Consider the following 13,203-nt stretch of genomic DNA (forward strand, 5'->3'; position numbering starts at 1 on the left):
TTGGCTAGAATCTCTTCAAATATTATTTCTACCTTATTCTCTCTCCTCTCCTTCTGAAACTCCATTTTCACACATGTTTAATGTTTTCACCATTTCCCTTATATTTCCTATTGTTTCTTTATATTTTCCATTATTTTGTTTCTCCCTACTTTAATCTAGACATAGTCTACTGATCTATTTTCCAGTTCATAATACTCTGATTTATTGTGTCTAATGTTACACCAGTGATTTATTCTTAGTTTCAAGGTTCTTTTTTAAGTTTTCAGTTTGTCATTTGATTTTTATAATCAATTCCATTCTATAATAAAATTCATTTCTTTATCAATTTTCTTGATATATTAATCAGGGTAATTTTATAGTCTATGTCTTACAATGCCAGTAACTGGCTCTCTTTTTGTCCTTTGTTTTGTTTTTGCTTTTCCTTTTTAACTGCATTTGATCATTTGGTCCTGTTTCTGGCATACCTAGCAATTTATTATTGAAATCACAAATAATTAAGTTTTAAAGGTTTCTGATTACATCTTACTACAGAGAGGATTTAATTTTTCTAGCAAGATGGGCAGACCAGCCTGAGACAGTCAGGGACTGAGCTGATTTGAGGCTGTATTCCAGGCTCTGTGAAGGCCAGTTTACTTCTGGTTTGTCATTCTTCCTAAGTCACAGCACTTTAGGGTTTTGAATGAAAACCTGGGGATTCTTCTGCTCAAGCAGCACATGAACACCTTGGAAATAAAAGAAGGAAAGCCTCAGTAGGTGATTGCCTGCTGAATTTTGGACTTTCTGTGTTTCCCTTTTCTCCAGAATGATTGCTGCTTGCATCTGTCACTTGAAATCCCTTAACTTCCTCTGTTGCCCATTCTGTCCAGTGACACTGTCATAAGCTCTCAGCCTCTGCTTTCTAAGTGGTCGTTGTGCCCTGAGACATGAGTTAACCACCAGCAGAGGTGACAAGGTGTGGGTGCCCACAGGGCCTCCATGCCTCCCTCCTCTCCAGGGGCCTGTCCTTCGAGTCCCAGTTGCTTTGGCTACTCTCCAGAGTTTAAAATCGTGTTGACCCCTTGGTGGGAGGGTAGTCAGATAAGCTTCCCTTTAGTAGCCACAAGTGGAAGACCGCTTTAATATACATTTTTTAACATTCTTCAAAATTTTTAAACTTTCGTTAACCTTACAGAGTTAATGTTTAATGATCTTGGAAGTGCATTTGTGTGGAGCAGTTTGTTTCTTAAAGACTCCAAACAATTAAAAGTCAGAGTTAAATCAAATATCCAATTAAGTCTTCTGTAAAGTAGAATTTAAGTGTTGTAAAAGAATTATAAACAAAATGTTCTGAGAATTTTTTAGAGAAGCAAAATATCGCATAAACTTAAGTTCAAAGACAGGTCATTTGATGTGGGCCTTGCAGGAAGTTTGCTGTAAAGACAACGTGGTCTTCACATCTGTGAAGTGGGTGCAGGCCTCTGCAGTCTCAAGACATCTTTGCTTCATACTTTTATCCTGAAATCTTGCTTCTAAAGAGATAAGTCAGAAATAAGGGAAAAGACTTATGTAAAAAAAAAATTTACCATAATGCAAAACTAAGAACATCTTAAATATACAATAAGGAACGGTTAGATAAATAACTTCCATAAAAAAGAAGCCTTAAGACTAAAGCCACAGAGGCAATCACTAAAGTGTGCACAAAACAGTGATCATCTATCTCCTCCCCTTCCCCTCCGCCTCCCATTCCCCTCCGACCCTCACCCCTCCCCCACATCCCTCCCTGTCCCCAACGTCCTCTCCCCTTCCCCTCCCCCAACATCCACTCCCCCTCCTACTCCCCCGTGCCCCTCCCCCACCCCACCCCCGCAGGAAGCTGCGCTGCACCCGGAACTACATCCACCTGAACCTGTTCCTCTCCTTCATCCTGCGAGCTCTCTCCGTTTTGGTCAAGGACGACGTCCTGTACTCCAACTCCGGCACGCTGCACTGCCCCGACCAGCCGTCCTCCTGGGTAGGCTGTCCCCGGGCAGGGTCCTCTCCCTGAAGGTGGGTGGGGATACTCACTGGGATGAAGTCCCGGCGCTGGTGCCCGGGGTCCGAGGTCCCGGTCGGTGCGGAAGGAGAGGAAACTGGCCGGAGGCCGGAGCAGGCCCAGGACTGGCAGGAACCGAGCACCGCCAGCGGCTGCAGGGCGGGCGCGAGGCTGGCCCCCGGCAGAGCCAGGCTCCCGCGACGGCCCCCCAGGAGGGATGCACGGCCACTCCGGGATGGGAGGTCCTGGCACAGGTGGACACACATCCTCTCCCCGTCCCACTCCCCCGTGTTTTCTCCGCAAATGTCCGAGACCTGAGCAGTGGGTGCTTCCCCGACGGCTGGGAGGAAGCCACCCGTGCGGGACAGTCCCCGCGGCGCCCAGCTAGCGACGCAGGGATGAGCATCTGAACTAGCAGTTTCCACAGATGCAGGCGAGGTTTGTGGTGGCCGCGCGCGGGTCTCTGGGGCCAGTGCAGCGCAGTGCGGTTATCGAGCTCCTCCGAGATGGAGTCCCCGTGCACCGTCTTCCCCGCCGTGATCCCGGCTCCGGGGCCGGCGCCTCTCTCGCTCGGAGCCAGAAAGCTGGCCCCCTCTCGCATTCCAAACGGTGGGTTCACCCACTGGCACCGCTGCCCTGGACAGAACAGAGTTGAAACACTGTCGTTTTAAGATAGTAGAGCCTTTATAACAGCACAGACCCGTGGCTGCTCCGAGGCCTGCACGTAAATACACATCTGGGGCAGTCTTGCCAGCCATGCGTGTGGACTGAACGTAATAATAAAACTGACCAGATCCTCCACCTGGAAAATCCCGCCCCCGGGTGGAGGTGGGGCTACGGGGCTTTTGTCCCCAGATGGGGTCCCTGGAGTGTAGAGGGGGTCGCCCAGCACCAGGAGCGGGAGACCCAGGTTCCCTCCTGCCAAGAACCTTCCATCTCTTCTCCATGCGTCTCAAACCTCTGCTTGAAGGAGCCCTCCCCACTTGGCTCTTCGTTAAAGGACATGGTGTCCCTGATGGATCCACAAACACCAGGCACTTGATCTGGAGCTGTGCGCTCAACTGTCTCCTGCTGCGTAGACTGAGGACCTTGCCAGGCCCCCACTGAGGGATGGGGAAGCGACAGGAACCAGTGTCCCTGCCCCGAGTCCCACCTGCCCAGAGAGTCAGGGCAAACTCGGAGGCCTTGAGCTGTGCAGTGGGGGATGCATTCGGCCCAAAGCTGAACACTGACTGGGCCTCTGCCTGCTGCCCCAGGGGCCCAGGGGGTGAAAGCCAGAGACGTGGGCTGGAGGCTGGGCTAGGGGTCTGCACATGGCGGAGGGCCCTGGGCTCACAGCCCCAGGTGAAAGGCAGAAGGGGCAGGAGGAGGGGAAGTGAGCAGTGCCCAGAACACACGTGTGCACGAGGGCACACATGGAAACATGCACAAAGGTGCACATGCATGCAGAAACACACTGGCATGTGTGTGCAGTTCACACACTCTCCAGACTCTGCTCCATTGCATGTTTTGTATCCAGCCTGGGAAGGATGGCTGGTCAGGGCTCTGCGTGGTGCTGGGGGAGCCACGTCTGGCGAGTGTCTGCAGCTGTGGACATAGGACATGTGACACCACACAAGTGGACGTCGCCACAGGCATCACGTCTGCTGCTTGCTGCACAGTGAGGCTCCAGCTGTCAGCCTCGCATAGGCGCCAAGGCCCACTTCAACTACTGTCTCAGCCCTGCAACCATCACTGTCACATATTCAAGTAAAATATCCTGTTCACTCGCTCCCACCAGGACCTGCCAGTCTTCCCGGCACCCTAGGGAGACGCCTCATGTCCTGTTGGCCCGGGAGGACACATGTTTACCTTTGACGACCCTGGGGTGGGTGTGGCTGTCCCATCCCTTTCGATCAGCTTGGCCTCTGAGAAGCCAGTGTCTTTATTGGATCAGAAAGTGGACCCAGGGACAGAGCCCCATCCCCTCCCCACTATGGCCCCGCCCTGCAACATGTGGGCCTCCTTCTCTGCCCTGGTTGGTTTGGGGTTCATCCAAGTCCTGCGGAAATCATGCTCTATTCTAGAGAAATGAATGACCAGACAGCCACCTGGAAGCTGACCAGCAGCAGGAGCCCCCGTGGATGACCAGTGTGGTCCCCAGATGCCTGGCCATGGTGGTGGGAGGCTCCCGGACCAGGGTGAGAACCTGCTGGACTTGGCAGACCTGCGAGGTCCCTGTGGGGCACTGTCCCGGCCACGTGGCCGCTCAGCCCCTCCAGGCCTGAAGAAGATGAGGTCAGCAGACAGCGCATGGCTCCCCAGACCTCCTGTCCTGGGAGCACTCACTGGTGGATGAGCAAAGGCTGCATTTTAAACATTTTCCCAAGAAAATGGAATTGGAATCACCTTAAACACACATTTTCTGCATCTTTCCTCCTTCAGCAGGATATCTCAGAAATCCTCCAAGTCTACCCTTGTCTCAGGATCTCCTCTGAATCCAGCGTGAGGTGTGATAAAACTGTAACCATCCCACCAGTAACAGCATGCCCACCTTAGTTTTCTACTTTCTGCCGCCACAAGCATCACCGCCCGGATGTCTCCGCACACTGGTGCTTCTCCCTCGATCAGATGGCCCTGGAGGGGGACTGGACGGATCAAAGGGCATCTGTATTGAAATTGTAACAAACAGTGCTGGGCAGCTTTGCAAAGGGGGAGACACCGCCGTGGGTGCAGGCCCCACCCCCCTGGACGAGCAGCAGGGCAGGGCCCCATGGTTTCCTCCTCCGGGAGGCGGAGAGCTCTTCCCCCTCCACACGCAGCACACACTCCTGCCACTGTTCCAGTGAGCGGGTGGTGCTGAGGCCCAAGGCCCCGGGCTGGTGCCCCTGTTTTCACAGTTGTGTTATGATGTGCATCTGTCCACTTACGGTGGTCCGTGGGCAGCCTCCAAGTGCCAGACCACACTCCCCGCACGCAGCATCAGTAAACGGTAACAGCCGTCCGTGCTGCACCTTAGAAAGAAACCGAACCACACTTCACTGAGGCAAGAGAAACGAGGACAGGTAACGGGATTGGGTGTCCTGGAAAGAACGGAGCCTCTGTGGGTCAGAGCTCCTCCCAGCCCCAGACAGCAGCTTGAAAGCCACCGCGCGTCTCCTGCAAGCACATCTGCCCCGTGCACACGTATGAGTAAATCCACACACATACACATAAGACTGTATCTACACACGTATGTGGATGTGTCCGCCCCACCCACAGATACATATCTGGGGAGGAGGCTGCAAAGATACAGAAAAATAGAAATAAAGTGCTGGATTTGTAGGACATTTATATGAGCTTAGTGACTATAAGTCTCAATGCCATGTTTGCTCATGATGTAGAAATACCTGACATGTTTACTTATGTGGGATTCTGAGAGATTAAAATATATTTATTTTGTGTAAAACATATTTTTTCCCTTTTGAAACTCCTGGGGAAATTTTATTTGCTGGGTTTCTCTTGTTTTTCCCCTTTATTTTCCTATCTCTTGTTAAGAGTGGACAGTGAGGAAGACAGAGAAAGAGAAGTGGGAGTGAGTGGAGGGCGAGGATGCAGGCGGGAGAGGAGGTGCAGGGAGGGGAGGAGGGAGAAGAGGTGGAGGGGAGGAGGGAGGAGAGGTGGACGGGAGGAGGGAGGAGAGGTGGAGGGTGAGGAGGTGCAGGGAGGGAAGAGGAGGGAGAGAGGTGGGGGTGCAGGGTGAGGATGCAGGCGGCAAGGAGGTGGGATGAGGAAGAGGGAGGCTGTGCCAGGTGCCGCTTGTGTTCCCTCAGAGTTACAAATCACCTCCGGGACAGCGTGGGCATCTGCCTTCACCTGGTATTTACCCTCCAGTGACCCCGGCCGGCCGTGCCCTGACACGCACACACTTGGGTTCACACCTCTGTGTCAGGGAAGGGTTACACGGAGGGCGTGAGCACGTGCCGTGCCCTGCCCGGCACTGCCTGCCATGAGCGTGTGTCTCTTGCTGTCTGGCTCCAGGTGGGCTGCAAGCTGAGCCTGGTGGTCTTCCAGTACTGCATCATGGCCAACTTCTACTGGCTGCTGGTGGAGGGGCTGTACCTCCACACCCTCCTGGTGGCCATATTCTCCCCCAGCCGACGCTTTGCGGCCTACCTCCTGATTGGATGGGGTAAGGACTCCTGCCCTGCCGCACACTGCCACCCCCCAAGCCCTCCAGGTTCCTGATTCCGTCCTCTCTGGCCTGTAAACGCAGACTCTTTGAGCTCGAAAACACCTCGCTGAGCCTGTAGGAGGAGCTTTCCTAGGGCCACTGGGGGTCCCTGCAGCCAGTACGTTAATATTTCTGAAAACCAGGTTGCTCTCTCGTTGGCTGAGGTGTACCCTGATGCTGGGAAAGTCATAAGGAAGGGCCGGGGAGGGGAAAGAGCAGGGGGCCGTCCGTCCTGCGTCCTGACCGCGTGCCCGTCAGTGGGACTCCGCACTGACCAGAATTGGAAAGGGGGTAAAGCTGCGGGACCCCCACACTCACAGCCAGGGGCACCCCTTCAGATCACCGCCATGTCTGGACACAGCCTTGCCAGCACGTTGACACAGACACCCGCAAAAAAATAAAAGGGGGTGATTTGGTTCAGGCCCGTGAAGGTTCAGCTTTCAAAGCATTCAGATTATCTTCACTGCTTCGTCAGGCATGAGTGTAAATTTGTCTGCATTATGAAGAGCTTCCACTTGCTCATCAGAAAGCCCTGGTCCTTGATGGCTGGGCTGACGAAGGCTCACTCTGTCCCTGCAGGGCTGGTCCAGGGAACTAGCGTGGGTGGTGGTAACCAGGTGTCTTTCTGCAGGCATCCCCACTGTCTGCACAGGTGCGTGGACTGCAGCCAGGCTCTCGTTAGAAGACACAGGGTGAGTGCTGGGCCCGTGCCTCTGCCTTTTAATTGAGATCCATCTAGTGATGCTAAGTTCCTGGCATCACCAAGTCTTGGGAAACTAGGGAGAGGCCCCTTGTCTGATCAGAGGCAGCACGTGTGGCCAAGCCGAGGGTTTGAGCACCTGATGGAGAGGACAGTGAACTTCGTCGGGAGAAGCCATGGGAGAGATGGGACTGAACCAGGTCTCACAGCAGAGCTGAGTTTGGGGTAAACCGGGCAGAGACAGAACAGCGTCTCAGAGCTTGTAGCAGTATTCACAAAAGGGCACCAAGCAAACGCAGAGCCCAGTATTGAGCCTAGGTCACAATGGCCAGCTGGGAACCACCCTCTGAGACAGCGCAGCCGGCCTGGGGCCCCAAACATTCTGCCTGGTGAGTACAATGAGCCAGAGCAAGACCCCAAACTCAGGTACCAGGAGTTCCCACCACGAGGCTGTGGTCTACCAGTTGTCTATTCTGGTAATGAGCCTCTCAAAGTCCAGCTGCATGGCTGTAGTTTATGTGACATGTATCTGTCACTGGCACTTTGGGCAGTTCCCCTGGCCTCAGCCTGGCTCACTCACACACCAGGAGCAGCTGCAGGGTGGGTGGGCCAGGGCCACAGGTCTAAGACAGCATTTGTGGGAAGCCTCCCCTCTGCCCTGTGGGTTCCAGGAACCCCACATCCTACTGTCAACCCCAGCTGGGGTCCAGGGTGGGTCTCTGCCCCTGCTGGGAAGGAGCGCGGGTGACAGAGGGAACAAGGGAGGCGTTTCACCAGCACCCGACCCCAGCCTCCCGCTGGAGTCAGCCCTTATGCTGAAAAGCAAAACTGAAAACATGTTACTGGACAAACGTTCCTGGCAGTACCTGCCTCAGCTATTCTGATGACATTTTTACGCTTTCATTCAAGATACTAATACTAAACATTTGGGAGCTGAGGAGAACTGATTTTCAGAAGGCAGACTTCTCTTTGTGATGTCAGCTGGAGAAAGCTGTGCCAACGCCCAGGCTGTGGGCCTTCCTGGGGCTTGGCCTGCTCCTTCTCCCAGCTTCTGGAGTTGCCTCTGCATCAGCAGATCTCTAAGTGCAGAGCAATTGTGCCTTCAGGGTGGAGCACGGCAGTCAGGAGGGACCATCTAACAACCCCGAGGGGAGGGGAGGGGAGGGGGCTTTGGGCTCTGTTTTGCAAGCACCCTGTAAGGGGTGAGTCCCGGGCAGTGCGCTTAGCCTGTGCTGGATTTGTAGCTGGAATCATCCGTGGTAATGAGACTCCCTCTCTTAACAGTTGCTGGGATACCAACGACCACAGTGTTCCCTGGTGGCTTATACGAACACCAATTTTAATTTCCATTATAGTAAGTCATTTCTGTATTGAAACACAAGTTACCCTCCAGGCTGCACGCTTGGGCAAAGAGCAGGCTGCTGCCCAGAAGCAAACATAAATAGCCCCGTTCTCCTGGGTCTTCTGAGGCACGAACCCCAAGGCCGAGCTCTTCCACGGCGGGCTCAGCCCGCCTTCAGGGTGGAGTCTCAGGGAAGAGGGTGGGTGAGAAGGAGACTGCTCCTTCAGGGGACCCTCAGGGGAATCACCATCGGGTGGACCAAGTGTGCAGCCTCCAAGCTGAACCGGATTTCCCTCTGTCCGTTGCACATCTCAAAGTCAGTTTACTTAGCCGCCGCAGCCCAGGGCCAGAGTGTATGCGACACTGCAGGGGACACTGTCCCGCTCTCGGGGTTGGGGGGCGGTGGGCAGCTGTGCTGGGCCCTGGCACTGCTGAAACTGGTGAGGCTCAGCCACAGACATCCCGGCCTCCTTTCCAGGGGGCATCACACACAAACATGTCATTTCTTTTTGTGCAGGTCAATTTCATCCTTTTTGTTAGCATTATACGAATTTTACTGCAGAAGTTGACATCCCCAGATGTCGGTGGCAATGACCAGTCCCAGTACAAGTGAGTATGTGCTTAGACACACCTCGTCACCCAGGACCCAAGGGTGAGGAGATCAGAGCCAGGGTGTGGGGACACCCCAGAGGGCCCCAGCTCTCCTCCTTCAGTCGCAGGCGAGTGCCCTTGGCCACTTCACAGGGACCCCCAGAGACAGAGGGTCTTGTCCAAGGGCAGGCTGCCCTGGCAACTGTTCAGGCCCCCCCTTCCATCATGATGTCCTCCAGGGAGCTGCTTCTCGAGGTGCTTTGCCCACTTTCCTGTGCTGTCATCTGACCTTTCTCCTTGGCCACACCTAATTTGTACCTCATGTTTAATTCTTCTGCCCCCTCAGACCTCAGGGCTCAGGTGGCGCCTGGTGTCGGGCCTTGTGCTTGATCATGATGCCGCTGATGTTTGTGGACATGCTGAGTGACAGCCTGGGGACGGCTGAGACCCTCTCCCTTCCCAGGAAAGGGAGCAGAGGTTAAGCCTCCTCCACATGACTGTGGATCTACAAGATCCAACAATCTTCCTAAAAAAAAAAAATTCATGAGGCTCTGAGACAGTAAAGGAACTTGAAGATTCTATACATGTCTGTCACGAATTTATAAGGAAAAGATACAGCGCACAACTCAGATACAAAATAAAATCAGTTTGGTGTGAGTGGCTGGTGCAGCTGGTCCAGTGGTTGGGTTCAGACAGGCCGGGTTGGAGCTGCAGCCGCTGAAGGCTGTGTGGCCCTGGCTCTTGCCCCGAGGGTGGGCCCCACGCAGCCGTCTCCTCCCTCCCCTCCTTCAAACAGAGTGGGAGACGGTCATGGAGGCCTGGGGGAAAGTGACTGGGCTGCTCTGAGCCTCAGTCTCCTCACCTGTAAGGTGGAAATAATAGTATAATTGTCACTGAGGCTATGAGGATCAACTGAGTTTTATTCAAAACTCAATTAACTAAATTAGTATTCAAAGACATTTCGTGCCTGGCAGCAGTAAGTACTGTGACAGAGTTAGTAAACACACACACACCTCATCGTGCCCGGCGTGGAAATCTCTGCCCAGCCCACCAGAGGCCAGGCTAGATGGGTTTCCACGTCAGATCGCAGGGTGGGGGGCGGTCCTTCCACGCAGCATTTCCTTGGCTCAGGTGAGAAGCTGGGCGGCCCCTGCGCCCCGCCCCCACGCCTGCCACCCAGGCTGTCTTCAGACTGACTCCTAGTGTTTCTGCTAGTCGTGTTTACAGCCCTGCCGACCTTCCCTCCGGGTTCTATGGGAAGTTCACTAAGTAGGTCTTAGAGACAGATGCTTTATTTTGGAAACAAAACAAAGTGGGGATAATGGAATCTGGTCTTTTTCCAGGATAACACAAAAGGCAGAGCACGTCTGTGATCTCGTCTGGTTGTACTTTGCCGTCTTCTTCTCCCTGTAACTGTCTCAGTAGTGTAGTAACAGGTCTCCCCACACTGGGTCCCTGGGACCCAGCCTCTAGAACCCTTTTCCAAAAACCAGCACAAAGCACTTCTGGGCAGATGGATAATTGGAATTCAGGCAGGTTCTCGCTGAAGTTTAACCAACGGCATAGCTCCCTGCAGGGCCCGTCCTCACGCGTGGTGACACCAGCCGAAGTGTCAGTGCAGTGCGGGCACAGCGGGCCTCGTAAAGTCAGACGTGCAAATCTGCAGCTGCGGCCTGGAGGGCGGGCAGGCTCCCCCTGCTGCCCAGGGGCGTTCACGTCTGCTGCAGAGTAGGCTGGGCTTCTGGGCTTGTGCAGATGGTCCGATACAGAGGGCAAGCCTCTGGTAAACACCACAGGTGGGTTTTTTGAGGGAACTGGGAGAAATGAACACACTTCTAGAACTTACATTTGAGGCTCTGAGTGCTAGGTTTGAGGCAGGTGACTCAAAAATACGTAAAGAAATTCGTGACTTTTCCAAGTGTTGGGTGGGGGAGGAGCAAGGAGGCACCCCTCACTCAGTTTCCAGGATGAGGCTGGTCATTAGAGCACCTGCTGGTGGTTCATTTGGGGGCCTTGACGTGCATACACATCACCTGGTGGGCCAGCCAGTGACCCCAGTACTCCTGACCCTCAGACCAGGTGGCGGCAGCAAGGTCACATAGGACCACGTTGAATCCCCTGGGAAAATGCCAGCCACCTGCAGAGACCTGACATCATTGGATGAGGGCCAGGCAGACTTGAGGAAGCTGAAGAGCCCCCCAGGTGACTCTCTAGTGCAGCTGTGAGTCACTGCCTTAGCGCAGTAGTTGTCAAAGCAGGGTTCCAACTAGCAGCCACAGCATCTTCGGGAACCTGACAGAAATGCATTCTCAGGTCACACCCCAGACTTTCAGAGCTGGGAGCAAGCGGTGTTTTAACATGACCTGGTTCTGGTGCAGGAGGAACTGGGAAGCCCTGACCTGGAGGAGCGTGACCAGCACCCGCTTGGGGAGCGGGAAGGGCTCAGACAAGGAATGGGGCTCCTCGGAGGGTGGAGTTGCGTTCAGTTATTTTGTTTTCTACAAACAACACGGTGAGGAGAAAATCTGCTCGGACTAGGGAGGGTAAGAGCTCTGTGACAAAGAAATTAGATCCCGTCTGGGCTCCCCGACTTCTGAGTCTGCTCTCCACGGGGACACTCTCTGTCACACGTGTGCTCAAGGGACCACCGTTTTGTCTGCTCTTCTGATCTGAAAGTAAAGCTTGCCCCCCCTTCAAATGCTGGGATGGGTCTCAACTATTAAAACTAGTGGCCCACGGGGCAGTGAGACCCCTCAGACCAGTGTCTTCTTGCCAAACCTGTCAAGTTTCTTGTAGGAGCTCCGCTGCGGTAGGAGAGAAGGTGATCTGACGGTCCGTTCGCACGTTCTTTCCGGAACGGGCGGGGACCTCAGGATCCTTTCTCTTTGGTGCAGGAGGCTCGCCAAGTCCACCCTGCTGCTCATTCCGCTGTTTGGAGTCCACTACATGGTGTTTGCCGTGTTTCCCATCGGGATCTCCTCCAAGTACCAGATCCTGTTCGAATTGTGCATCGGATCCTTTCAGGTGCGGTGAGCAGGGGCTGGGCGTCCCCGGGACGGGGGCGGGGGCGAATGGCCTCTGACCGCCCTTCCACCTGCAGGGCCTGGTGGTGGCGGTTCTCTACTGCTTTCTGAACAGTGAAGTAAGTGTTCACCCCTGGGAAGCAAGCACAGATTCTCGCTTTATGAGGAATTCCCCAAAATGCCCCAGCCCTGCAAAAGGCCCAGCCTTCCATGGGGTCAGTGCCGCCGCCCAGCACCTGGGGTCTCGGCCCCAGTCACGCTGCCCGCACGTGCGGGGGTCCTCCGCCGCCCGCCAGGCGCTGTCACGGAGTCTGGGGCCCCTCCCGGGTCCACGGCCAGTCCTCCCGCGGCTCCACCTTGTCCCGCCCTCTGCTGACCCTCTGCAGCCGCCCCACCTTTTACCCCACTCCCTTCTCCCAACTCTGCCCTGCCTCGCCCTCTACCCACGCCCACGCCCTGCTCCCCCCTGAGCCCCGCCCCACGCCCTGAGTTCCCGCCCCCACCCCCACCCCACCCCTCCTGCGCCTCTCTCCTCAGCCCCGCCCCCGCCCTGCTGGCCCGACTCACCTGGGCTGTGGCCGCCTCTCCAGGTGGCGCCTCGCTGGCTCCCCCTTTCCCGCTACTTGCTGTTCCTCCCGGCCCTCATGTTGGCCTGAGCGACTCCTACACCTGCCTCCCTTCCTTCTTTCCAAACTCCCCGGGAACTCCCTCACCAGGACTGAGGGAGCAGAACCAGGACCGTAGGTAAAAGCACTGCATGCCTTGAAAATCCGAATTAGCTCTCTCGGTTCTGGGTGTGTCGGCTGCTGTCCGACGGACTGAAGATCCTGGGACCAGCAGCTCGGAGCCTTGGGTTGCGCAGCCTGGACACTCTCCGCTAGGCCCCCGTCGGGTCCCGCGTCCCTTTCCCTGCCCCACCCTCCCAAGCGCGTCTGATGGGCGGGCAGGAATGTCGCACCCTCCACACAGAAAAGGGCGGAAGAGGGAGGGGTTCGTTCACAGGTGTTTGCATTAGAGGGCACCTGGGGTCCCTGTTCCAAGCCTGTAGTCCGCCTGACCCCCACCGCCCGCCTTGCGTTTGCCCTCGCCCGCAGGTGCAGAGCGAGCTGAGAAGGAAGTGGCGAGGCCTGTGCCCGAGCCGGCCCTCCGCCCGGGACTACAGGCTGCATAGCTCGTCCATCTCCAGAAACGGCTCGGAGGGCGCCCTGCACGTGCCCCGTGGCTCCCGCACCCCGTCCTTCCTGCAGACGGAGACCTCGGTCATCTAGCGGCGAGGCCACTGCGCAGCGGAGCCGCGGTGAGGGCCGTGAGCCGGGGTCCCCGCCAGGATTGCGGGGCGAGTCA

General features: G+C 55.4%; 1 protein-coding gene across 1 annotated transcript in view; it reads left to right on the forward strand.

The window, feature by feature from the left end:
• The window catches only part of VIPR2 (vasoactive intestinal peptide receptor 2), a 64,039-nt gene that overhangs the window by 49,408 nt on the left and 1,428 nt on the right, over positions 1–13,203 (forward strand). The window contains exons 6-13 of the mRNA XM_064487135.1: positions 1,849–1,990; positions 6,011–6,161; positions 6,835–6,895; positions 8,188–8,257; positions 8,763–8,854; positions 11,731–11,860; positions 11,937–11,978; positions 12,954–13,156. Coding sequence (XP_064343205.1) covers positions 1,849–1,990; positions 6,011–6,161; positions 6,835–6,895; positions 8,188–8,257; positions 8,763–8,854; positions 11,731–11,860; positions 11,937–11,978; positions 12,954–13,127 — 862 coding nt within the window. The 3' untranslated portion in view covers positions 13,128–13,156. The remainder of the gene's footprint in view (positions 1–1,848; positions 1,991–6,010; positions 6,162–6,834; positions 6,896–8,187; positions 8,258–8,762; positions 8,855–11,730; positions 11,861–11,936; positions 11,979–12,953; positions 13,157–13,203) is intronic.

Source organism: Camelus dromedarius, chromosome 7 (genome assembly GCF_036321535.1).
Source record: "Camelus dromedarius isolate mCamDro1 chromosome 7, mCamDro1.pat, whole genome shotgun sequence".
NCBI lineage: Eukaryota > Metazoa > Chordata > Mammalia > Artiodactyla > Camelidae > Camelus > Camelus dromedarius.